General features: G+C 43.4%; 1 protein-coding gene across 1 annotated transcript in view; it reads left to right on the top strand.

Moving 5' to 3' along the window:
* ZW10 (zw10 kinetochore protein) overlaps nt 1-24429 on the top strand; it is a 727093-nt gene that overhangs the window by 287077 nt on the left and 415587 nt on the right. The window contains exon 10 of the mRNA XM_044081067.1: nt 16455-16693. Within this exon, the coding sequence (XP_043937002.1) occupies nt 16455-16693 (239 nt within the window). The remainder of the gene's footprint in view (nt 1-16454; nt 16694-24429) is intronic.

The following is a 24429-nucleotide window of genomic DNA, read 5'->3' as shown; positions in this document are numbered from 1 at the left end:
TTTTTCTGTTTCTTTCAACCTTCTGGTTTAAAAGCCCGTGTTTGCGCTCGTTTTCCACCTTTCCTGTAACTAGTCTAGTCCAGATAGACATTTGCTCTATCCAGGACTGCTTGTAAGCTTCTGAGCCCCCCCCCAAGCCTTTCTGTGTTGGAGGAAAGCCATCTAGCTTATCAGTGGGAGTGGTAAGCACTAGGTAGCTTATCTACCACAAGAGTGGTTTCTGGCCCAGAAATTGTAGTTTATTGGCCATTTGGGCAGTTTTCAATCTCTTTCAACTTTCTGGTTTAAAAGCTCACGTTTGCGCTTGTTTCCCACCTTTCCTGTAACTAGTCTAGTCCAGATACAGATTTGCTGTATCCAGGACTGTTTGTAAGCTTCTGAGCCCCCCAAGCCTTTCTGTGTTGGAGGGAAGCATTCTAGCTTACCAGTAGGAGTGGTAAGCACTAGGTAGCCTATCTACCACAAGTTCCAGGTACAGATTCTTAGTTTTAGCACTTGAATTTGCTTATTTGTGCTCGGCACTTGTTCAGAACTTGTTGTTAGCACTAAATAAGCTACAATTACTACAGCACTCAACCTTTCTCTTTACCTAGAGGAAAACAGTTTTTGTACTCACTTTCCTCACTTGTCTAGAGGAAAGTAGTTTTTTTCATTCAGGCATGTCCAAGGGTCAGCTCCCCATGTTCTCTCCTGTCTATCTGATGAATCTGGGCAACTTGAGGCAATGTAGCAATTGCCTCATGTACACAGACAACCCTCTCCTCCTACCACCCAGCACCACAACCTGTGAGAGATGTACTTATCTAGCCAAACTAGAGGTAAAGCTCTCTCCAACTAAGACTGAAGTTGACAGTCAAGAGGAGAAGGTAAACACTTGCACCACACCACACTCATCACATAGTCCCACTAAACCTACACCACCAAACTCCACACACAGAAACACAAAAACATTTGCGGAGGCTCTCAGTAATAATCTGCTCATGCAACAGAGACCTCCATAGCAGAAACGCAAGCAACCTCCACCCCCAACACAACCCAAATGACACATAGTCCACAGACTCAGTGTGCCAATAAACCACAGCCCATAAGGCAAACCAACGTACCCAACACACTAGTCATAGGTGACACAGGCACACTGATGTCCCACTCATGAGGCTAAACAAGGAGAAGGTTGCTGTCACCTGCCTGTCTGGTGCCAGGATCCGCCACATAACCCATGCACTCAGGTCACTCCACAACAAGTACAATATGACTCTGTCATTGTCCATGTTGGTGTGAAAGACCTGAGACGTACCTCCCTGGACTACATGAAAAGAGACATGGAATAGCTGTCTGATATTGTAGCCCTGGCAGGTATCACCCTAGCCCTGAGTAGCATCCTGCCATCGCCCAGAATGATAACACAGTACAAGGACAAAATGATTAACTTCAACAATTGGCTAAGCTTCTGGTGTCATTCTAAGGGGATCCAGTATCTGTTTGCATGGGACGACATGGTAGACAGACCACGATGCTTTGCCAGAGATGGCCTGCACCTGTCACCCCTGGGATTCCGGATATTGGCTAAGGGTCTTGCCGCCCCTATAGTGTCTTTTTTAGGCAAGGTTCAAATGACAAATTCACCACCGTAACAGGAACAGGCTAGAAGTCTAAATCTCAAAATGCACTCACTCTAGGCACTCCTTAAGATGGAGAACATCGATATCAGTGCAGTGACTGAGACCTGGTTCAAGGCTCTAGAGAGCACCCCTGCATTACCAGGCTATAACTCATACTACACTTTTCGGCCATCTAACCTGGGCCAGAACACCAAAGGCGGAGGTGTGTCCATATTCATTAAGGATATTCACACCTCCAGGCTAGTTGCGCAGCATAATGCATCTGAGGTTATCCAAGTGGAATTAACTCTGGGCAAAACTGCAATCCAAATTGTAGCTTGCTACAGATCCCCCACTATGCACCAGGATTCCCACTTCTTTTTTTTTGATATACTGAAAAATATTAGGGCTCAACCAAACACCCGAATAATGGGCGATTTCAACTACCCCACCATTAACTGGGAAAATTACTCATGTACCAACTCCTTCACTCAACGCTTTCTGAAATTCATAAATTCCAGAGTCCTGGATCAACTTATCCACACCCCCACCAGGGGCAACAGTATCCTAGACCTAGTCATTACCAATATGAGTGACCGGTGTTCCACACCTGAAGTCAACTCCTCGTTGGTGAGATCAGACCATAAGCTAATCACCCTAGATATCCGCATCCCGCCCCCCACCCACCATTAAGAAACCACGGTAAAAACTTTCTCCAAAGCCAACTTCATGCTTCTTAAGACAGAAGTGGTGAACTTCATGACACCCATGCAGATGGACAAAATAGTTACGACTGCTGAATTCTACACAAATGCACTCTAAGCACTTACACGAGTGCATGGATCGTACTATCCCAAACAGAACCAAGACGCTATCCTCCAAAAAAAGAAAGCCAGTCTGGTGGTCCCCTGCCATAAACAAACTCTACAACAGAAGGAAGAAACTGTTGCAAAAGGGAATAAAATCCCATGAGTGGAGGAGCTCCCTGGTCAGCCTCAGTAAGAATCTGAGATCCCTTATAAGATCCTCCAAAGCTAGTTATGAAAACAAAATTGCCACTGATTTTAAGGGCAACCACAAAGCATTCTATAGCTATGTCAAGAATCTCAATGGCAACACCCAGATATGCTCTGCAGGAAGAATGCAGAGTCCCTGTAATCACATCTATGCAGGTAAAAGCTGCACTCTCTAAAACCAAAAACACAGCATCCATGGGGACCGGACAACATCCCAGGCTGCGTTTTACATGAACTTCAGAATGAACTGGCTTCCCACCTAAGCACCATGTTCAATCATAGTCTCATGTCAGGCTTTGTGCCCACTGAATGGCGCACAGCAACAGTTATCCCACTCCACAAAGGGGGAGCCACCATCGATCCTGGGAACTATTGCCCTATTAGCCTGACGAGCCTGGTCTACAAGGCCATGGAACGTATCATCATGGAATTCATAAACAAAGACAAAGACATTGGTAACCTCCAAACTCTGGACCCTACCCAGTTCGGGGTTTGTGAAAGGCAGATCATGCCTTCTGAACCTGCTCGACTTCTTTGAGGCAGTCACCAAAGCCAAAGACGAGGGTAAGGGTTCACACAGCCTATCTTGACCTCACCAAGGCTTTCGACACCATCCCCCATTCTGGAATTCTAGCTAAACTCACTAAACTAGGTATAAATCCCTACGTCACAAGATGGGTTGCCAACTGGCTCACTGACAGAACCCACACTGTAAAAGTTGCAGACTCCAAATCTGACTTCAAACCAGTGACAAGTGGAGTACCACAGGGTTCAGTCCTGGGACCTCTCCTGTTTGGTATCTACTTTTCTGAAGTGCAGGCTAAGACAGAAGGCCTCTGGCTAACGAAGTTCGCAGATGACTGCAAACTAGGAGCCGTAGTAGAGTCCCCAAATGATGTAGACATCCTACAGAAGGGCCTTACTGAGACAGATGCCTGGTGTCAGAGGCATGGCCTCAAGTTCAATGCCAAAAAGTGCACTGTCATCCTCTTTGGTAAAAACTCTGTACCCATGAACTATCATATAAACGGCAGTCTACTTAATGCCGAAAGTGTGATAAGAGATTTTGGGACCCAGGTGGACAGTAGTCTCTCTTTTGATAATCACATTGCCACAGTAGTCAGGAAATCCTTCATTGTGGCACACCTCATCACAAAAGAGTTCTCATCCACGAAAAAAGAGGTCATTGTTCCCCTCTACTCTGCACTCATTAGACCCATTATAGAGTACAACGCCCCTTTTGGAATGTACCTCGCAAGACATCTGCAGCAGCTGGAAAGGCCACAGAAGTACCTCACAAAGAGGATTGTTGGCTTCAAACAGATGCCCTATACTGACCGTCTGAAAAAACAGCTTTACTCTGTAGCATATTGCCTACTCCGAGGAGATTTCTGCCTAACATATAAAGATATGTTAAACCCAGAGCTGTTGGACATGCTACACCTAAAGAAATCCCAATCCCTCTGAGCTACACGCTCTAGGGACCTAAACCTTGCCAACACAATAAACAGGACATGCTGGAGGGATAGATTCCTGTCCCAGAGACTTCCTGTACTCTGGAACAAGCTACCCATCTATGTCAAGCAAAGTTTCTTATTAGCACTCTTCAAGAAAAATCTTGATGAGTAGATGGGAAATGGGAAATACACCCCGGGGATCACCACTGTGGCGCTGCTCGACAGGGGCACAGGAAATTAATTTTCTTGGGTGGCATAAGCCAGAGTACCTTGTTGGCTAGGCTTACTTAGGCCCTTGAACCGATAGCCTAGTACCTACCTATGAACCTGTAAACTATGAACCTGCTCATATCCTTTGTCAGGAGACAATGAGGGTGTGGCACTGGGTAATGCCTTCCCAGAACTTTCTGGTTGCAGTGCTTATCCGGGGAGGCCCAATGTGTTAGTGAAGTTGAGTAGGTTCATTCTTCTCTCACACCAGTGGTCCCTCAATCAGTTAGCGGCTTCCAAGAGTTTTCAGCCACTCTGGCCAGCCTTGCAGTGACCTGTTTGCAACCCTGTTCAATACCAAATGTAGCAGTTACTTCGCCCTGATTCCCCTGGATGGAGAGTCCCCGAGAGATACTGTAGTCCACACTAGCCCTCTAGTCTCCTTTGCTCATCCAGCAACTCCTCTCATAACAAGCTTGTGCAGAAAGTGACTTGGTGGAAGTTGAAAGTGATCTTGTCATGCCCTTTTAATCTCAACAGATATGGTTTCCCCTTAGTGTGGTTTCACTTGATGAACGTTTCCTGGGTGCTGAAACCTCACTGTCAGACTCGTCCAGTAAACCTTACCCAGACGTCAAAGCCCTGAAGTTAACCATTCCCCCCTCCCCCCACTTCCATTGATGGCCAGTAATTCCAAGCTTTCGCCTACTGTGATCCACAACTTATCTGAAAAAAACTTTTACCAGAAAAGTTTATAGAATAAGTGGAAGACAATTTCCATCTGGGCATCTACAAGGCTCCGTTACCATCACTTCTAGATTTTCTGGCAGATTTGTTTCAAACATCAAAGATGTTCTTCGTGTTTCAGTGTTGCAGTCATTACATTTGGGTAATCTGCTGGCAAGTTGCCCTCAGTTGCCCTGAATAACAAAGTCTTTGGTCCTGCTTCGGTTGCTGTCTCCTCTTCCATGACGTCAGGTCATCAGTGGTATAAAACATGCAGCCGACGCCATTTTAATCGGTCTTTCTTGCTGAGCGGTGCCCGAAACAGAAGCAGTTCGCAAGTGCCGGTCGGCCGACTCCTGAAATTTTCATTTTCGAGTTTCAGAACTGAAGTCTTCAAACTAAAGCTAAGTACCTCATTAGGGAAACTTTTTCTTGCTCCTTACCGATGTCAGTAAAAGTTAATAATTGCATTACTTGTGGGAAGCAAATTCCTCATAAGGATTTTCATTTGTACTGTATTCCTTGCCTAGGCCCTGATCACAACGTGCCTTGCTGTCAGTTTTGTGCTAAATTTAACCAACGTACTATTAAGCGTCGGTATATTTTTGCTTCTAAATATTTTGGTTCAAGATTTAACTACCCTGAAATGTCATCGGTTAGCAATCTGACTACCGGAGTTCACAAAAATCGCAAGGAAAAAGACAGAGACAGACCGTCGAGGTCCAAAACCAACGACGAAGCTTCTCCTAAGCCAGTCGCAGGTTTGCCGGTACTCAGTGAGGCGCTTTCGCAGCCCCTGATAACCGCTACTTTTTGAGTCGCAGGCCTCTACCGAGACCTATTCAGAGTCCGGAATGCTGCGAGATTCGCAAAGTATTGAACCCGCTCTTGGATGGGTCCGGAGCCGCTGAGCAGGCACTGGCTTCTGAGGGTGTTTTCAGGCCTCAACATTTTTATATTAAACTGATGCCATCAACAAAAACAAGGTCAAAAACGACTTCTGTGTCTGAAAAAACGACGCATGAGCCACATGCTCAGGCCCCTATGCCTAAAAAACAAATAATCAAAATGGCTGAGGATTTAATTATCTTGATCAGGGGTTCCCAACCCCCCCCCCCCCCCTTGCTAAGAGGCCTAGGCAAGGCACTGATTATGAATCTTCAGATCAGGTTTCCATTTCTTCTGATTCCTCTTCTGATCAGGGATTTTCTATTCCACCTTATGAGGATTCTGATGCAGTGGAATCCATCCCATCTGCATCCCATCTGCATCTCCTCCTGAGGGATTACTCTTTTGGAGAGTCTTTGCATACTTTAAGGGAACATTTTCACTGGGAAAGTCAGGACTTCTCTGAATCAAAAAAAAAGGCTTAGGGATTTTCTTCTTCTTCCTCAGCATAGGCCTTTGGCAGTACCTCCTGTATTAGACATTGTTGATGTGTTCTCAGAATCAAGCATGGCTCCTGATTCCCTGCCTCCAGCTCCTAGTAAGGCAGACAGATATTACAGGGTTCCTGACTCCCACAAATTTCTTTTCAAAAATCCTACTATTTCTCAGGGTCCCAAGGATGTTAAGGCTTCTACAGCCAAAAATCCTTTCTCTTCTGATAGAGATTCCAGGGCGCTGTATAGATGGGGTAAGAAGGTTTATACGTCTGCAACTTTGGCAGTCAGGGCTTTAAACTGCCAGTTTCATATGCTTAAATATCAATAGCATGTTATGGGTTTACTGAAATAGAAAATTATGTAGATTTCTGATTGTGTGGAAAATAGAGTTACAGGATTTATTGCATTCAGCAGAACAGATTGGAAAGTATACTTTGCAATGTGGTTTTGATTCCTTGGAGGCCTCTTGCAGGGCCGTCGTAACTGGATCTGTGATAAGAAGGTATGCCTGGCTCAAGGAGCAAAATCTGCCTGATCATCTTAAAGCTAAATTGTTTGATGCCCCTTTACAGCAATGATAGTCTGGTAATAAGACAGAAGAGGTTTTAAAGAAAATGGAAGACAAAGCTAAATGTATGCAAACTGTAAAAGATTTCTTGCAAGTGCAGCCACCCAGGTTCAGTAGGCACTGGTTTACTAAGAATTGGTCCTTTCCTGTGTACAGCAGAGCCACTCAGGGCAAACCCAGGTGCTCAAAAGGCTTCAGATGTCAATCACAGGGATCTTACAGGTCAAAGCAATGAGGTGCCTCCACCTCCAAATCTGGAGGTAACAAAGCACAACCCTACAGTAAGCAGTCTCAATGACTTTCCTCTGCCATCTCCAAGCACTTATCTTTTGGCAGCCCCCTTGAGGGAAAACTAGCACTTCATGCTCAAAATTGGCAGTTAATTACCCAGGACAAGTGGGTATTAAACATAGTATCCCAGGGGTACAGATTTCATTTCCATACTTTGCCAATTCCAAATGGATGGCCAGATCTGCCACAAAACCAGTGGGCAGACGCCCAGAAACAAGTCATGTCCCTCATGGATATGGGGGCTATTCAACCTGTACCAGAAAAGGAAAAAGGGGAAGGATTTTATTCAAAACTTTTCCTGGTACCCAGAAAAGACAAATCATGGCATCCAATACTGGACTTATCAATTCTGAACATGTTCCTGGACATTCCAGAATTCAAAATGCTGACTTTACAACAGCTACTGCCTATGCTAGGCAAGAATGCCTGGCTGGTAACTCTGGACTTAAAAGAGGCATACCTGCATATCCCAATAAGGGAATCTTGCAGAAGATACCTCCGCTTCAAAGCAGGCTTTTTGCATTACCAATTCTCTGCACTGCCCTTTGGCTTATCTACTGCGTCCAGGGTCTTTACAAAGTGCCTGGCACCAGTAATTGCATTCTGCAGACAAAGAAACATTCAAATTTATCCTTATCTAGACGATTGTCTCATTCAGGCAGAGGACAAGGACACTCTTCTTCAACATCTGGCATTTGTAAAAAGGCTTCTAGCATGCCTAGGATACACCATAAACGAAAAGAAATCACAACTGGTACCCTCTCAAATAATTACATTCCTGGGTGCAAGCTTGAATACAACTGCCCAGATGGCTTACCTCACGCCAGACAAACAAATGCAATTGACAACATACTTCAAACAAATGGCAACAAAAACCCAGTTATCTGCAAGACAAATTCTGCAGGCTTTGGGGTTCATGACTTCATGCATTCTGCTAATTCCATATGTGAGACTGCATATGAGGAAACTTCAGTGGTACCTAAAAAGCTTATGGAGTCAACATTTTCACAACCTGGAAACAATGATTCCTCTCCTTTCCTGCCTACAACAGGAGTTTCTTTGGTGGGCAGAGACTTGTTACCAAAACAAGGAGCTATCATTCATTCTACCCCCTGCCACCCAAACCCTAACTACAGACGCATCAGACTATGGTTGGGGGGCCCACCTGGCAGGGAGATGCATTTAGGGTAAATGGAGCCCAAACCAAATGCATATACATATCAACCCGAAAGAAATGCAAGCTGTTCAGAATGCTCTGACAGCCTTCAAGGGCTTACTTCATCCAGGACAACTATTGACAAAGACGGACAACACCACAGTTATATGGTACATAAACAAGCAGGGGGGTACCCATTCCTACCCCCTTTGCAGACTAGCCATGGCCTTGTGGAACACAGCCTTGACTTACCCAATACATCTTCAAGCTCAATTCCTGCCAGGAAAGCAAAATACCCTGGCAGACGATCTAAGCAGAAATCTTCTGGACCCACACGAATGGAAACTGGATCCACAAATCTTCAGCATGTTAACGCAGAAATGGGAAGCCCAGACATAGATCTATTTGCTTCTCCCCAAAACTACCAGTTGGACAAATTCTGCACAAGAACTCATCACAAAAAAGCATGGAAAGTAGATGCTCTATCCTTCAGCTGGAAAAACCTATCAGTCTATGCCTTTCCCCCTCTGCCTCTACTGTCCAAGGTCTTACTAAAAGTCAGACAGGAAAAAACAAAAATGATTCTAATTGCTCCGGACTGGCCTCGCCAACACTGGTACCCGCTTCTAAGGAGTATGTCACACCTTCCTCCGTGGTACTTGCCTCAAACACCTCATCTATTGTTTCAGCAGAACTATCATATTCTGCACACTCAGCTCCAAATTCTGAATCTTGCAGCATGGCTAATCATCTAATTTTTTCAAACAACATCTCTCAGTAAACCTGTAGTGGGTGTCATTTTGGAAGCCAGAAGGCCTAGTACTAGAAAATCTTATGCTGATAAATGGAAGAGATTTGGTGCTTGGAACCAAGCACAAGGAATAGACACAGCAAAGCCCAATATTACTCAGATTTTACAATACTTAACTGAGATGCTTGACAAGGGCCTATCTTTTTCTTCAATAAAAATCCATGCCTCTGCCATCTCGGCTCATTACAACACAGAGCATCCCCTCTTTTCACATCCACTGCTAAAACAGTACCTCAGAGGGGCCAAAAATTTAAGATCTCCCAGGAGAGCATCAATTCCTCATGGGACCTCAATTTTGTGCTGGAAAAACTCACCCTGCCTCCTTTTGAACCAGCAGCTACTGCGGTTATAAAATTTCTTTCCTGGAAGACAGCTTTTCTGTTGGCAGTCACTTCAGCTAGAAGGGTTTCAGAACTACAGGCTCTCATGGCAGTGGAGCCTTTCATTATTTTTTACCCGGACAGGGTGGCCCTCAGGAACAATCCTACTTTTATGCCTAAGGTGGTATCCAGTGTGGCTCTTAACCAGACCATTCACCTGCCTACTTTTTTCCCAAATCCACAGAACAAGGGGGAGCGGATTCTGCATTCATTGGATGTACACAGACAACTAAGATTCTACTTAAACAGGACAAAATCTCTGCCAAAAAGTCAAAGAAGGCATTCCATCTTAGTTTTGTCAGAGTCTCCTAAAAACGATCCGAGAACCTCTGAGCAGAGTCCTTCCTAGATCTCCACCTGATGTCTCCTTTGGAGACATTTTGAAAATCCTTCATCAGAGAGGTGACTAGTCAGCCCCACTAAGTCAGTGTGCCTGAAGACTTTTGGGACCAGCCCATCTACATCCTGGGTGTGTCCCCCCATTGCAGATCCCCTAGTGGACCTGATATCTGCAAGGGCATGGAAGGAACCAGACACTACAGAGCAGATACCAAAGAGAGCTGAAAAGATTTTCATTGATGGGCCCCACTGGATGAAGGACATTCCAGTAGATGCCATGGTGGTTGCGGTGGAAACGAGAAAGAGCTTGCCCAGGAAAGCTTTACTGTCCATCCCCCTAACAGGGAGTCTAGGTCTATGGACAGATTCGGAATCTTTCCCACTTTACGAGGCTACATATGGACATGCTAGGTCCTGAGTCCATGACTGCAGAGGAGCGGAACTCCTCCTCTTTCCGTATGGCCACTCTGCAGGCCATTTCTAATGCATCCATGAAGCTCATCTCTCATGCAGTTGAGGGTATCTCTAGGGCAGACGTTTCGGGAATGGCCATTCAGTGTCATGCCTGGATGCGGCTGTGTGGAACCTTTTAAAAAGCCATTCGTCAATGCCCCCTTTGATGGTTCATCCCTCTTTGGACTGACAGTATGAGAGAGACTCTCCTGCAGAGAGAAAAATGGAATAGAAAGACCCTGCCTGCCTTCAGAATCCACTTCTCTGCCTTGCAAAGATCCTTTTTCAGGAGTCAGCATGGGGGAAAGAAGTTGTGGTTCAGAATTTCCCAGGGTTCTTTCCTGGACGTTCGGGGAAATTTTTACCCAGGGGCAGTGGGGGGAATAATTTGAGTGGTAGATGCCACCCACATATCAGAGGAAGTCTGCTAAATCAGGGGTCTCTGGATTCTCCTTTGGAAAAATCCCTACAACATCCCTGAAACATTCCCAACTGTCAAACTCTTGAGGTAGTTGGGGAACATTGCTCCTTGCACCTAAAAGCCTGGCTAACCATCAAAAATGACCAGTGGGGGCAAGGAAGTATATCCAGAGGTTACTCCATTCCCATTTTAAACGTCCCCAAGCCAAAACAACACCTCCCTAATATTCCACCCAGTCAGAGGGAGGTGGCAGATTTGGAAATCGCAAAGTTGCTTCATAAAAAAGTCATACAGGAAGTCCCCCCAAAACCAATGCAGATCAGGGATTTACTACTAGTTCTTTTTAGTTCCAAAGAAAGCAGGAGACTTCAGACCCATACTGGACCTAACTTACCTGAACAAATCGGTGAAACACACAAAGTTCAGGATAGCCACAATTCAGTCCATCCTTCCCTTTCTTCAGAAGGAAGACTATATGTGCTTGACAGTACGTATGTACTGTCACATCAAAATGAACAGGCTCTCCAGAAGGTACCACCATTTCAGTCAGGGAGCCTGTCACTACCAGTTTCGTGCGCTTCCATTTGGTCTCACCACAGCCCCCAGTCACAGCAACTAGGCACATAACTGATCTAAGCCAGGGACTTTCTGTTGCAGTTGGCCCCAACCTTTGGGATCACTGTAAATCTTCAGATGTCGCATTTGAAACCAGTGTAAATGTAGATTTTATAGGAGCCCATTTGGACACAAACAAAACCCTGGCCTATCTTCCACCAGACAGGATTCTTTCACTAAGGACTCATATCAGACAAATGCTAGTGGTTCCAGTTCTTCCAGCAAATCTCTCAGGGCTTTGGATTCTGTGGCTGCAGCAATAACATTTCTACCAACAGCTTGCTTACACACAAGAGTTTTCAGTGGATATCAGTTCAATGGTCCCTTCTGCACCAACCCCTTAGTCATCCTATTAGACTGTCTCAGTTGTGTAGAAATTCTCTGTTTTGATGGTTTCACGATCTAGAAGTTTCACTAGTCGACTGTTCATTCTCCCCACTCCTGTTGCCATGCTGATTATGGACGCCTCCCACCTGGGGTGGGGGAGGCATTACCTGAGATGGGCAGTTCAATGCACATGGACTCCCTAGGAGACCAACCTACACATCAGCGTCCTAGAGATGAGGGCGGTGCTTCTAGCATTGTAAGCACTTCACTCCCTTCTCCCTCTGGGGACAATTGTGATTCAGACCAACAATGTGACTGCTGTGTGGTACATCAACAAACGAAGTGGAACCAGGTCTTACCCCCTTTGTCGAGAAGCAATGAGAGTGTGGCTATGGGCTGTCTCTACCAACTGCTTTCTTGTTGGAATGCACATTCCTTGGGATCACAGCATACTGGCGAACAGGCTCAGCAGAATCTTACTTATGCCCCATGAGTGGTCTCTGAATCAGTCATTGGCAAACAGGATTTTCCTTAAATGGGATCATCCTTGCTGCAGCCTCTTCGCTTTTCCTTTCAACAGCAAATGCAGCTGGTACTTTGCCCTGATTCCTCCACAGGGACAGTCCATGCTTGGCCACCCGATCTACTTTATGCATTCCCACCTGTTCTTGTGATCCCCGAATTTCTTCAGAAAGCATGCAGGTTGAAAAGCAAAGTGATGCTCATTGCTCTCTTTTGGCCTCGACAAATCTGGTTCACCTTCTGTGGGTGCTGCAACCCTTTCCAGATCTTCTGTCTCACCCCTCAGGGCAACTCCATCCAGAACTTCACAGCATGAAATTAACCGCATGGTTTCTCCAATTCTGATGATGGCTAGACAATCCAGACTTTCTTCCCCAGTTCAGAGGCTTCTGATTTCCTCCCATAAGACTTTTAACAGATTTATGAGCAAGTGGAAAAGGCTTTGCATTTGAGCCCAGCAGTCCCACTTACAGCTACCATTTAGGCAGTCTTGGATTTCCTAGCTGGTCTGTTTCATTCGGGGGCCAGTTTTTCCTGCTGTCAAAGTTCAGTTGGCAGTCGTTTCTAATTTTCATATTTGAGAAAATGCTGCATTCTTAGCTTCTTCTGAGCTTTGTAAAGTTTTTCTCACAGTTACATTTCTTCTTCATCCCCCTATCAAAGATCCTTCCCCTCTATGGGATCTCACATTGTTTCTCCAAGCTCTGACCTTTCCTCTCTTTGAACCCGCTGCAAAGGCAAATTTTAAATATTTAAAATTTTTGTCCTGTAAAATAGCTTTCGTAGTAGCCACTACTTCTGCCAAAAGGGTGTCAGAGCTTCAAGTCTTACCTTCCAAATCCCCCTATCTTATTTTTCATAAAGACAGAGTTACTTTACTTAGTAATCCCTCTTTCTTACTGAAGGTCGCTTCAGTCTTCTTCTTCTTTCAGCTTTTTCCCGGTTAGGGGTCACCACAGTGGATCACCTGTCCGCTCATGATTGGCAGTGGAGTTTTACCGTGTCGAGTTGCCAGCCCAGTGCCCAATCTTCCACAGAAGGCACACGCACGCACTCACGCCTAGGGCCAATTTAGAGTGTCCATTCCACCTACAGCATGTCTTTGGGATGTGGGAGGAAACCGGAGCACCCGGAGGAAACCCACGCGACCACAGGGAGGGCATGCAGACTCCACACAGAAGGTACCCCAGCCGAGGATTGAACCGGAGAACCTTTTGCTGTGAGGCGGCAACGCTAACCACTGCACCACCGCGGCCGTCGCTTCAGTAAATACCATTAATCAATCCATTAACCTCCCTGTGTTCTTCCCAGATTTTCAGAATAAGCGACGATATATGTCACGCCTCTTGCATAAAACAAAACTTTTCCAGAAAATCTGACCGTTTGTGGCTTTCTCAGATTCCAAAAAATTGAAAACTGTTGTCAAAGCTACTATTGCTTGATGGTTGCAGGATTGTATTTCTTTTGTTTATTCATCAAAGAATATTTTTTTACCTAGGCAAGTCAGAGCTCATTCCACGAGATCCAGAGCCATGTCTCCAGCTTTTTGGTCTAGGGTTCCTTTGGAAGACATCTGTGTGGCTGCTTCATGGGCAAGTTCTCACTTTTGTTTCGCATTACAAACTTGATATCGTCCCCAGGAATGGGTTGCTTTTGGCTCTGCAGTACTCCAGACTATCCTTCCATGAGTCCACCCATATCTGTGTAGCTGGGGACTCTGTCAAAGACAACATCAGATAAAGAAGTTATGTGCTCACCATAACGTTCCATCTGTCTGCTTCAGTCTTCATCAACTGTCCCTCCCTCTTCCCCCTTCCTTGTATCTGAAGGATCTGATGGATAGTACTAGGAGCCTTCTTTCCTGTTTTGAGCTCTTGAGCATCTGTTATTAAAAAAAATATATGTTTTTATGCTGGCAAAATTAACAGGAAACTCAATCTGAGGTATCTGGGAGGAGCGAGGCAGTATGGGTTGGATGGGAGGAGCTCTAGCTTGGAAGCTTTAGCTTCCTAACGGTCAAGTCGGTTCCGAGGTGAGAAAAGAGACCCTCTGGTTTGAAGAAGACTGAAGCAGACAACATAGATGGAACATTATGGTGAGCACACAACTTCTTTTTTCTAGGCCTTGTATGTCTGGTACTTTTTGACTTACAAATATGCAGAAAATTCACAAGTGTGGGGCCTGCGGATGCCTTGTAAGCCAGGCATAGATCACTCCTCAGCAATCTATAGGAGACTGAGTAGAGGAAAAGGACTTTAAGGTGCTCTGCATAAGGCAGGTTTGTTACGCCTTGTATTATTTTTGTAAGGAATCTCTGATGTTGCTCTAGTTGCTGCATGTTCTGGTCAGGTACATAACAAAGGAAACATTGTACTCTTAAGATTGGTCTGATAAGGGCAGAGTACAGTGGGGGATAATGTCCTTTTGGACCAAGATGCCATGTCTTTACTTATAAGTTGCACAACATATAAAAGGATTTCCTCACCATTGTGGCCACGTGTTGGTCGAAGATATGACTACCGTCAACATGGGTACCCAGATCCCTGACCTGTGGGTCGACTGTTAGCAGCATATTATCAACATGGTAATTAGCTGGGATGGTTGAATTCCCAAAGGGTACAATTATGCATTTCTTAGCATTGAGTTTAAGGCCTTGGCTTTGGCACCATATATTAGTCAGAGATGAGCCCTCTTGAAGAATGCTAGTGTCTGCAGGGGAGTCGGAGATAATTCATAGCTTGCAAACTTAGTCAGCCGTAAACCTTCAGGATTTGCTCCCATTTCGGAGAAATAGATGTCAAAAATGAGACATTCCACAATGTTACTGGGGCCCATCGATGCAGTGTTTTTGGCCTTGGAAAGTGCACTGATGATCTATTCCCTAGTAGTAGTTGGGGTGATTGTGGCATGTGGTATCTATTTTGGATTATGGGGGGGGGGTGGGATTTGAGCTGAACCTGTCAGTCATATGGTTGGCAGTGGCTTCCAGTTAAGTGTGGGTTATGGCATTTGCAATAAGTTCTGCGCATTGTTGCATAATTCCTCTGAGGTTACAGACATAGCTGTAGAAAGCTTTGTGGTTGTCTTTTGCCTAAGAAGTTATTTTTTTCTTCAAATTTAGCCTTTGAAGTATTAATTTTAACCCTCTTAGCTGCCTGTTTAGATTGGTCAGGGGGCTTTTAGTATGTAGGGCTTTGTTCTTCCTACACTTGGCCAAGATTTTTTTTTCTTTTGTTGTATAACCAGTTGATGTTGTGATTCCACCAGGGTGGCTTGTCTTTTGAGTTTGTCTTATTCTTAATACAAATGGACACGGCTCACTCTTTACAGCTATTATGACTGTACAGAGATTTTTAAGTAGTTTAGCATATGCTGTGGTGTTCATTGGGTTTGGGGGTGCTTGGAATTTAGCCAAGGTGTCGCTTAGTATGGAGAGGTCAGCCTTGGAATAGCTCCTAAAGGTTTTTGGTTTCACTGGGCCACCGGATTTATTTTTTATTTCAAGCATTTGTGCCTTGCGGTCAAGTCTTATGAGCAGTTACATTGGGTGAGGAACATCACTCCACCATGTTCGTGAGTACAAGGTCAAGGATGTTTGCACCCCTACTAGGAGAATGGACTAACTGTTCCTGGATGTTGGATTAACAAAGTTTAGGACTCACTGGGCTTGTGCATTAGAAGTGGTGTAGGAATCCTGATCTGTAGAAGGATAGTTGAAATCCCACATTAATATTGTATTGGGTTGAACAGTGAGGGATATTGACATAGGTAGTATGAGTTTCCTGGGACATGGAGGAGGACCAATAGGTTGCAAGGATATTGTATTTATGGTGAATTGCACGTATATGAGTTCCAGTGGGTCATACACTTCAACTAGTGTAGCTGTGAGGTTGTTTTTAATATAGACTGAGACTCCACACCTTTAGACTCCATGACTTCTTGCAGTTTGTGTATGTCTCTATTACTGCATCTCTCTCTCTCTCTCTCTCTCTCTCTCTCTCTCTTCCTCTCTTCAGGGAGCTAGTTAGCCAGTGTGCCATCTAGTATCATTGACTCCTTCAGAACTGTGTTGTGTGAATAACTACATTGTGATGCATTATGTTGCCTGCTTAGGTTTTTTTTTGTATAAAATAGTAATGTTTGGTCTCAGTCTTGATTGTTCTTTTTCATTTTGATTAGATAACACCAGAATCAAAGATAACATTGCCAAAAATGTCCACTCCAAGTTCAGGTGATAAACTTAAAGCTGCCAAAGTTGCACAGATCCAGTGTGCAGAGACGGGGTCTCTCGAAAATGAAAAACAAGTTAGCCAGTACACCTTCTCTATGCCAGCCTGTCGCATTAGTGAAACTGTACACAAACTGATGGAATTAGCATATCAGACTCTCTCAGAGGCCACAAGCAGCAATACTCAATGGTAAGAGTTTGCACTTTTTCCTGTACAGTGGAAGATTGAAATTCTGCTAATGGTATATTCTGCGGTTGTATTTCAGGTTGCACCTGGTGCCACTAGCATCATATAAAGCTGCATTAAAAATATAGGATGTGAATGATTGTGGTTACTAAAAATCTTTTATATATTGGTTCCACCATTTCTTTGTGCTAGTGCCATCTATCAAGTTATGGTGATGAAATTAAAATTCTAATTGCTGTTTCTGTAACAGTTTATTTAACATAGAGCTCATTTTGCAGGAACTGATGGTACTTAACAACGTAGATGTTAGAATGATTATGGATATGAGACTTAGTCAGGCTGCTCAAATCCACCCCATTTCCCAGAATGCATTGCTCCCTCCAACATCACCATTTCTTATCTGTAATAAAAAGATTTTTAGGAGCAGTAGATGGCTCCATGCTTCTGTTTTGACAGTTTTTTTAAGAGTAGTTCTTTTTAGGTGCATGTGTGCCACATTTGTTTCCAAAGGCTTGTGACTTAGGCATGTGGCACGCAATAGCCCTTTTGACGACATTAGTTTTAAAGTGCATCTTAGGAAGGCTTGCAAAATGCTTGATATGTGTAGGTGCTAAATTAGCAGACCTCTTCCTGTTCTACCTGTGTTACGTTTAACAGCTCAACTATGCACTGGAGACTTAAAACATTGGAAAATTATTTAATATATTGGATATTGCTGTGAGAATGTTTTTCAGAAAAGGTCTCTTCATCTCCCCTTCCTTCCTCCTCAGACCAAATCCTTGCCCAAGGTTCATTTGTTTCTTCTGCTGAACAGGTTACATTGGAAAAATATATGTGTAAGACTGAAAAATGTTCTTTCAGGTTTATGACAAAAAATGTAAGTGTGTGAACACTACTACAAGACTCTCTAGCTTTGTTATATTAGAGTTTACAATCATTGCTGATGAAACCTCCCTTATAATTTTTTCCCTCCCTTTTAAATTTTGATCCTGCTTTATGCAAGTCCTGCACTGCTCTGCCTCCTGTAGAAGATCACCAGCTCTCCCACACAAAGATTGACATTCTGCCTGTGGCCGTAAAATCATTAAATGCTGACCCCTCTTGAGAGGTCTTGCACTTGTTCCTATGCTTCAAGGATACTAGGATTTAATTCCTCTAGTGCCACTTTATTCTGCATCATTTCTATTTACCCCAATACCAGCTCTTGAAGTCTGTGTGCCTCTACGCAATTGAGATCTTTATATATATAGTGGAAATTGTTGGACAGAACGTCAGGGGAGGGGACTGGGGGAATGAGATAGAGACCAGGGAATTAAAATGGCAATTAACACTAAATGCCATTGAATCCCCAGACATTCATGACCACTTATCCCTTATACCTATTTTAAAATCAAGGGCTAGGAACTTATAATGTGTTATTTTTATTCCTACTGTTTATTTTTAAAGGTGGTGTAGGACGGAGACAAAAGTTTTAATAGTGTAACTATTCAGGAAGCTATTGCTTTAACTCAGAATTGGTTCACTCAATTTAAAAGCTACTTAAATACTAATTAAGTCTGTGGTTGTTGGTTTTGAAAAAGTCTGTCATGTGAACAGATGAAAGCTCTTACCTGGATTGTTTTTCTGACACAGTGCTGTCCCATTTTATTAAATTTTATTCTATTAAACGGACATTTGAGAGGAGACTTCGTTTTCCTGGTGGTTTTTGGTCTGTACAGGTCTGGTTTGATTACTTGGTTTGGTGTGTTTTTCCATACCCAACACTCATTCCTCTTATGAGTTTGGTGATTTTTCGAGCAGTGGACAGACCAAGACCGTTCTCTTAAAGACATTGCCAGGAATTGCTCTACTACCCGGTTTAACATAGAGCCTTCTAATGAACTTAACCTGCTTTCTAGTAGTTTGGAACAACTTAATCCTGAGGATACATATTTTAATGATGATAACAGCCTTGGACAATTGGTTAAATCAATGACACTTCAATACCAACAACTTCAGAGGTCATTGGATAGACTACACATCCCAGGTATCCGAGCTGTACCCGCACAGATGTCAACGGTTATGACTTCCGGTCCTTTAGACCCAAATGGGGAAGGATAAGCAGGTAATAGACCCTTGTTTCCCACTAACAGTATCCCCTCTGGGCAAAAGGGGATGACCAATACTTCGCAGGAGATCAGTAGAACGAAGCGTTTTGGATACATGACGAGCCGTTGTTATTCAACAAGGAGAGGCAGACGAGAAACACTGATTTACAGCAGCGTTTGAAGGATTTTGAGCTGAAGATGAGCAAGGTACATAATTTGCAGGTTGACAACGCGTACCTTGCCGAAAGTATAAGGGTCACAGGATCCCAAAGGGGCCAAGGATGTGTAAATTTCCTAACAGACTTACTGTGGGGTAACATGAACTTGACGAACTGTTGGCTATGTTTGATAGACATGGCATAGAGTTGTTTCACTTTGTTATTAAAATTAATACTAACAAAATTAATAGTTTATTGGAGGACATTAGCAAGTTGAATGATGAAATTGTTAATGATACTAATTATTCTAACTTTGAATTGAAATATGATAATGTGTTTACTTAAAATAGAGCAACAAGTTAAAGAAAATATTAATAGAAAGCAGAGGAAGCTAAGAAGGGACGAGTTAGATTACAGACAGAAGGAAGCTTACCAGCTTCCTAGAAGTTACTTTGGGGATGGACTTGATGTTGAATGAGTGGAAAATTTTAATAACGAACCAGGTTCAATAACTCAGGATACAAGAGGTACGAATATGGAAGGGAAATATGTGGGTTTAATGTTGAAAGTGATGAGGTATTTGATCCAGAATATCCCCCTCTACGAAGATCCGAAAGGATTCAAAATAGGGATTGAAACATAATTTTTTAGGGGGTCAGCAGACTGCCAGAATGAGGTCACAGTGAGGCCCCAGAACTTATTGGAACAACAGGAATTCCAACAGATATTAACAGGACCGGATCGTGAAGAAGGGATTAAGGTTAGCCACCAGGGCAAAGGTTTCTCTTTTAAAAGGTTTAATATATTTAATTACACAGAGGAACCTGTTGTTGTTGTTATGTCTTTCGGCTTTTCCTTGTTAGGGGTCGCCACAGTGGAACTCCGGTCCACTAATTATTGGTAGTTGATTTTTACGTGCCGAGTTACCAGCCCTGACGCACAACCTTCAACGAAGGTACGCCCATTCACGCATGTCTCCATGCAGAAGACATTCTAGCTGAGAAATGAACCGGACAGCGTCTTACTGTGAGGCGACAATGCTACCGCAGCACCACCACCGCGGTTACACAGTTGGAAACCCATTTTCTCTTTTTGAGAAAGGGTTCAAATTTGTTCCTTCCAAAAAACCAGAGTTATTTAGGTTACTGACTGAGTTTAAACTTTACATTAGAAAATTGAACCTTCGGTTATTTTTTCAGGCTACAGAGGAACACCAAGGTGTCCAAGCTAATAGATTTAGAAAGAAAAGTACATTTAATCCTCCTTTGAAGCCTATACTTGCTCACTTTGACAAAGCATGTACTAGGGAGATTTATTACGAGTTCCACAGAAATAGAGAAAGATACTACAACTTAACAAGAGAGGAGAACGCACTCTTAAATGTTTTAAGGGAGTCTAAAACCTTGTGAGTTATGAAGTCAGACAAGGGGGGGGGTGTGGTGTTGGTAGGTAAAACGATTACGTGAATGATATTACCAACTTGTTGCATGACACCGATAAATACACAGTAGCATCTATTAATGAGGTAAACATCTCTCGTAGGAGGTTGCAGTTGTTTTTAAAAGATAGTTTACTACAGGGGATTATTAATGAAGAACTTTACAACTTCTTACAGAACAAATTTCCGTACATTCCAACAGTTTTTGGAATCCCCAAAGTTCACAAAGAAATACTGCACCCTTCGTACAGACTTATACTGGCAGCACATAACAGTTCCACCTATTCACTGGGTGTATTTTTAGACCGGCTTTTGAAGGACACTTTGAAACGAGTGAGCCACGTACTGTTTGACTCATGGGATTCTTTAACTAGAGTGAAACAGGAATTTTTCGAAGAAACCACGGGTTTTGCCACTATTGATGTGGTAGACCTGTTTGATTCCATTCCCCATGATATAGGTTTGGAACTATTCCACAAAGCCTTACTGAAATACAGCAACCTGGAACCTCATATAATTAGTTTTGTTATGGAAATTATGGAGTTGATTTTAAACAACAATTATTTCATCTTTGAAGATGAATTTTACAAACAGTTAAGGGGGGATAGCAATGGGTTCAAGCTAAACCCCCTTATATGCAAATTTAGTTATGACTATGTGTGACGCGGTGGTGGTACTGCGGTAGAGTTGTCGCCTCACAGTAAGACGCTGTCCGGTTCGATTCTCAGCTGGAGCGTTTTCTGCATGGAGACATGCGTGAATGGGCGTGCCTTCATTGAAGGTTGTGCATCAGGGCTGGTAACTCGGCACGTAAAAATCAACTACCAATCATTAGCGGACCGGAGTTCCGCTGTGGCGACCCCTAACTGGGAAAAGCCGAAAGACACAGCAAAACGTTATGACTGTGGGAGAGGAGATTCATTTTCAGAGCACATTTTGTTGAACACTGGCTCCTCTATCTATGTTACCTGGATGATGTTTTTATATTATGGAAGGGTGACCTTAGTGTAGTCAAGGAATTTTTTGAATATATTAATAATGTTTGTGATTACTTCAACTTCACACACAATTTTGATTCTAACACAATTGACTACTTGGTTGTCAGGTTAACTAACTATCTAGGATTGGGAGTGTTTACCTCAAGAGTATATCGCAAACCCACCTACTCCAACAGTTTTTTGAGTTTTAAAAGGGAACACCCTTTATATATTAAAAGGAATCTAGTCCGGGGGCAGATGATTAGGGGGGCCAGAATGTGTTCCACTTTGGTAGACTTTGAAAATGAATTGGTACTATTGACTCACTTTGTAAATAGAGGATACCCTAAAGAGTGGATAGATAGTTTGAGGGGAGAAGTTCTTGAAGGGTGGGGTACAAGGTATACACCACTATTGGGTCAAATAAATTTTGATACAAATTCACAAATGACACAGAACAATAGGTTCGTAAACTCAATGGTGATACAGTTCGGTTCATTTGTTAGAAAGGTGCAGGATATTCTATCCAAAAATTGGGTTATTTTGTAAGGGACTTACCTGGATTGTTTTTTCTGACACAGTGCTGTCCCATTTTATTGGATTTTACTCTATTAAACGGACATTTGAGAGGAGACTTCGTTTTCCTGGTGGTTTTTGGTCTGTACAGGGTCTCGTTTCATTACTTGGTTCAGTGTGTTTTTCCATACTCGGCGCTCGTTTCTTTTACGAGACTTAGAATCAGAGTTGAACCCTGTGATGAAAGATGCAGATGATGAATATGGTTCTCTTCCATTTCTTTTGGAGGAACCTAGATTTCATTAAATTATCTCTTTCTTGCAAGAGAGGATGGGACTGTCCCTTAAAAGCATATTTTCTCTGCAGAGGTGACTGTAGAAAATCTTGAGTGGTGCAAAAGTCTTCTTGGGTGGTACTACCTCTTTTAGTAGATGTCCTGGAGATTGCTACATGCATTGAAACATTTTGAAACTGTGACCTCTGTTCCCAATAAGGCTGATCTTATTTTTACCAACCTCTGTCCAAGGAATGTTCATTGTGGGCCGAAATTCGCAAGCTAAGCATTATTTCTCAGTAGATGCCTTAAAGCAAAACCTTAACTCCTCTGGCTCTTGTAGTCCTTCCCACTGGTAACGAACCTTGACACCTAGCTTTGAGAAGTGTGTTCACAGCCTACAATGTTTGCTGTAGGTACTGAACTACCTTATACATATATACTGTGAACTTGCTTAATGCACTATATCACTCTGCTGATTTTCTGAAAGACCATTTAAGGCACATGTCCATTGCCTTTCTGCTGTGTAGGCAAATGGACCATATGGTATACAGTTTGTAGATTCAATGCTTGGGCAGTATTATCTGGTTTAGCTATTCATTGACAGTCTAGCTGTGTCAGAAATTGTTTGCCGTGAGTTGTAAGGCAGTCTGTATAGAATCTTCTTTTAAGAAAATCCTGTTGTTTGGACCCAAACTAGAAGACAAGCATTTGAAGTGGATGAGAGAAGAAGGGGCAGACTTTTACTTCTGCAAGAGTTAGGTTTTATTGTAAGTAGTGCTGATTTTTTAGAATGCAGTGGAGTTGGCCAAGACCCTCATGCTTTCATAACGTAGTGCAAGCAGACTTACCCTGCTGAGGCTAGCAAGGTCACTGTCCCAGTGGCTGTGGATCTGTGCTTGTATGTGGTGGCTATAGCTAACCTGGAGATGGATTATGCCAGATCCGACTCCATTTGTGGCCCCTCCCATTGGAGGTGGTGTGAGAGAGATTCTCCCTCCACATACCATTTTGATTTGCAGTAAGCAAGGAGGCATGGATAAGGTAGATTGTAGACAGTGGCCATTTGCTGTTTATCTCTGTCACAATTTATTGGAAACATAACATGTTTTTCATGACACTTTGTCTTTCCAAGAAGAAATCTCTGAAAGCCATTTCAGTGAACATTAACTTTGCACTTTTCCCCACTGTTGTACAACCATGGAGTTAGTTTTTATAATTTGGGGGGATGTGTGGGTATTGAGGGTGGGCTTTCCCCCTGAAAAAAAAAACGTCTATTTTATTATTTGCTTAGTGTCTTTCTCGGATAGATTTTTGAGCTTATTGTCCCTCTGACAAATATCAGTTGAATCACTGTGAGCCTGATTTGTGAAAAAAAAAGCTGTACAAGAGGTTCTATTGTGTTCAGCAAGGACTGATATTTAAAACAGGAATCTCAGGCAGTTTCTAGATTTAAGCAGCCTAACCTCCAAAAAGTGTCCTTTCTCATGGTCACCCTTATCCAGTATTGCTGGGGCTGGTTATGGATTCTTAGGCATCTGGGGGTTTGGCACATCTCTGTATCTGTTTTCGAGGCGGGTGTTGTGTATGACCTACTTGTTTTCCTTGTGGCTGTGTTGTTCGGTCGGGGTGGGCAAGCAGTGTGAGCGAGCGGCATATCACACCATCTCCACAACAGCTCAGTCAGGCCCACTGCCATCATACTAACCACGGCCCTTCTAGTGATGTACCTTAGCCTACATCAGGGATTGTTGTTGTGATGCCCAAGTACCACCCTCCCCTGGTATAAACTTGCTTTTTCCACCCTGCCCCTTCATCCTTTGTCTGATCTGCTAATCAAATCTGAGACGTAACCAGGGCTTTAGCCCTCTGCATCACATGAGCTATATCTTCAAATTACTTATAGATACCACAGGACAGAGCAAGATTATTTTGCTGGCCACTTTGTGGCTTAAGACAGTAAATTAGTCAAGACCAACACCATTTCCTCAGTCTTTCTTGCTGCGGAGCCCGAAGCAGATGCAATTCGCACTAGTGCCGGTCGACCGTTTACTTCGTTTCATTGTCCGACTACCAAGTTGAAGATGCTTTCAGATAATTACCCTGTTGGGGATCCTCTTTTCTTGCTTTAACGAATGTCAGATAAAGTTAATAACTGTATTGCCTGTGGAAAACAGATTCCGCACCATGATTTCCATTCCTATTGTATAACTTGTTTGGGCCTTGAGCACGACGTCCCTAACTGTGATCTCTATGCTTCCTTTAACCCACATACCATATGCCGTAGAG

Source organism: Protopterus annectens, chromosome 8.part0, assembly GCF_019279795.1.
Source record: "Protopterus annectens isolate FY-2018-M chromosome 8.part0, PAN1.0, whole genome shotgun sequence".
NCBI lineage: Eukaryota > Metazoa > Chordata > Ceratodontiformes > Protopteridae > Protopterus > Protopterus annectens.
This window is presented reverse-complemented; position numbering and strand designations above follow the sequence as displayed.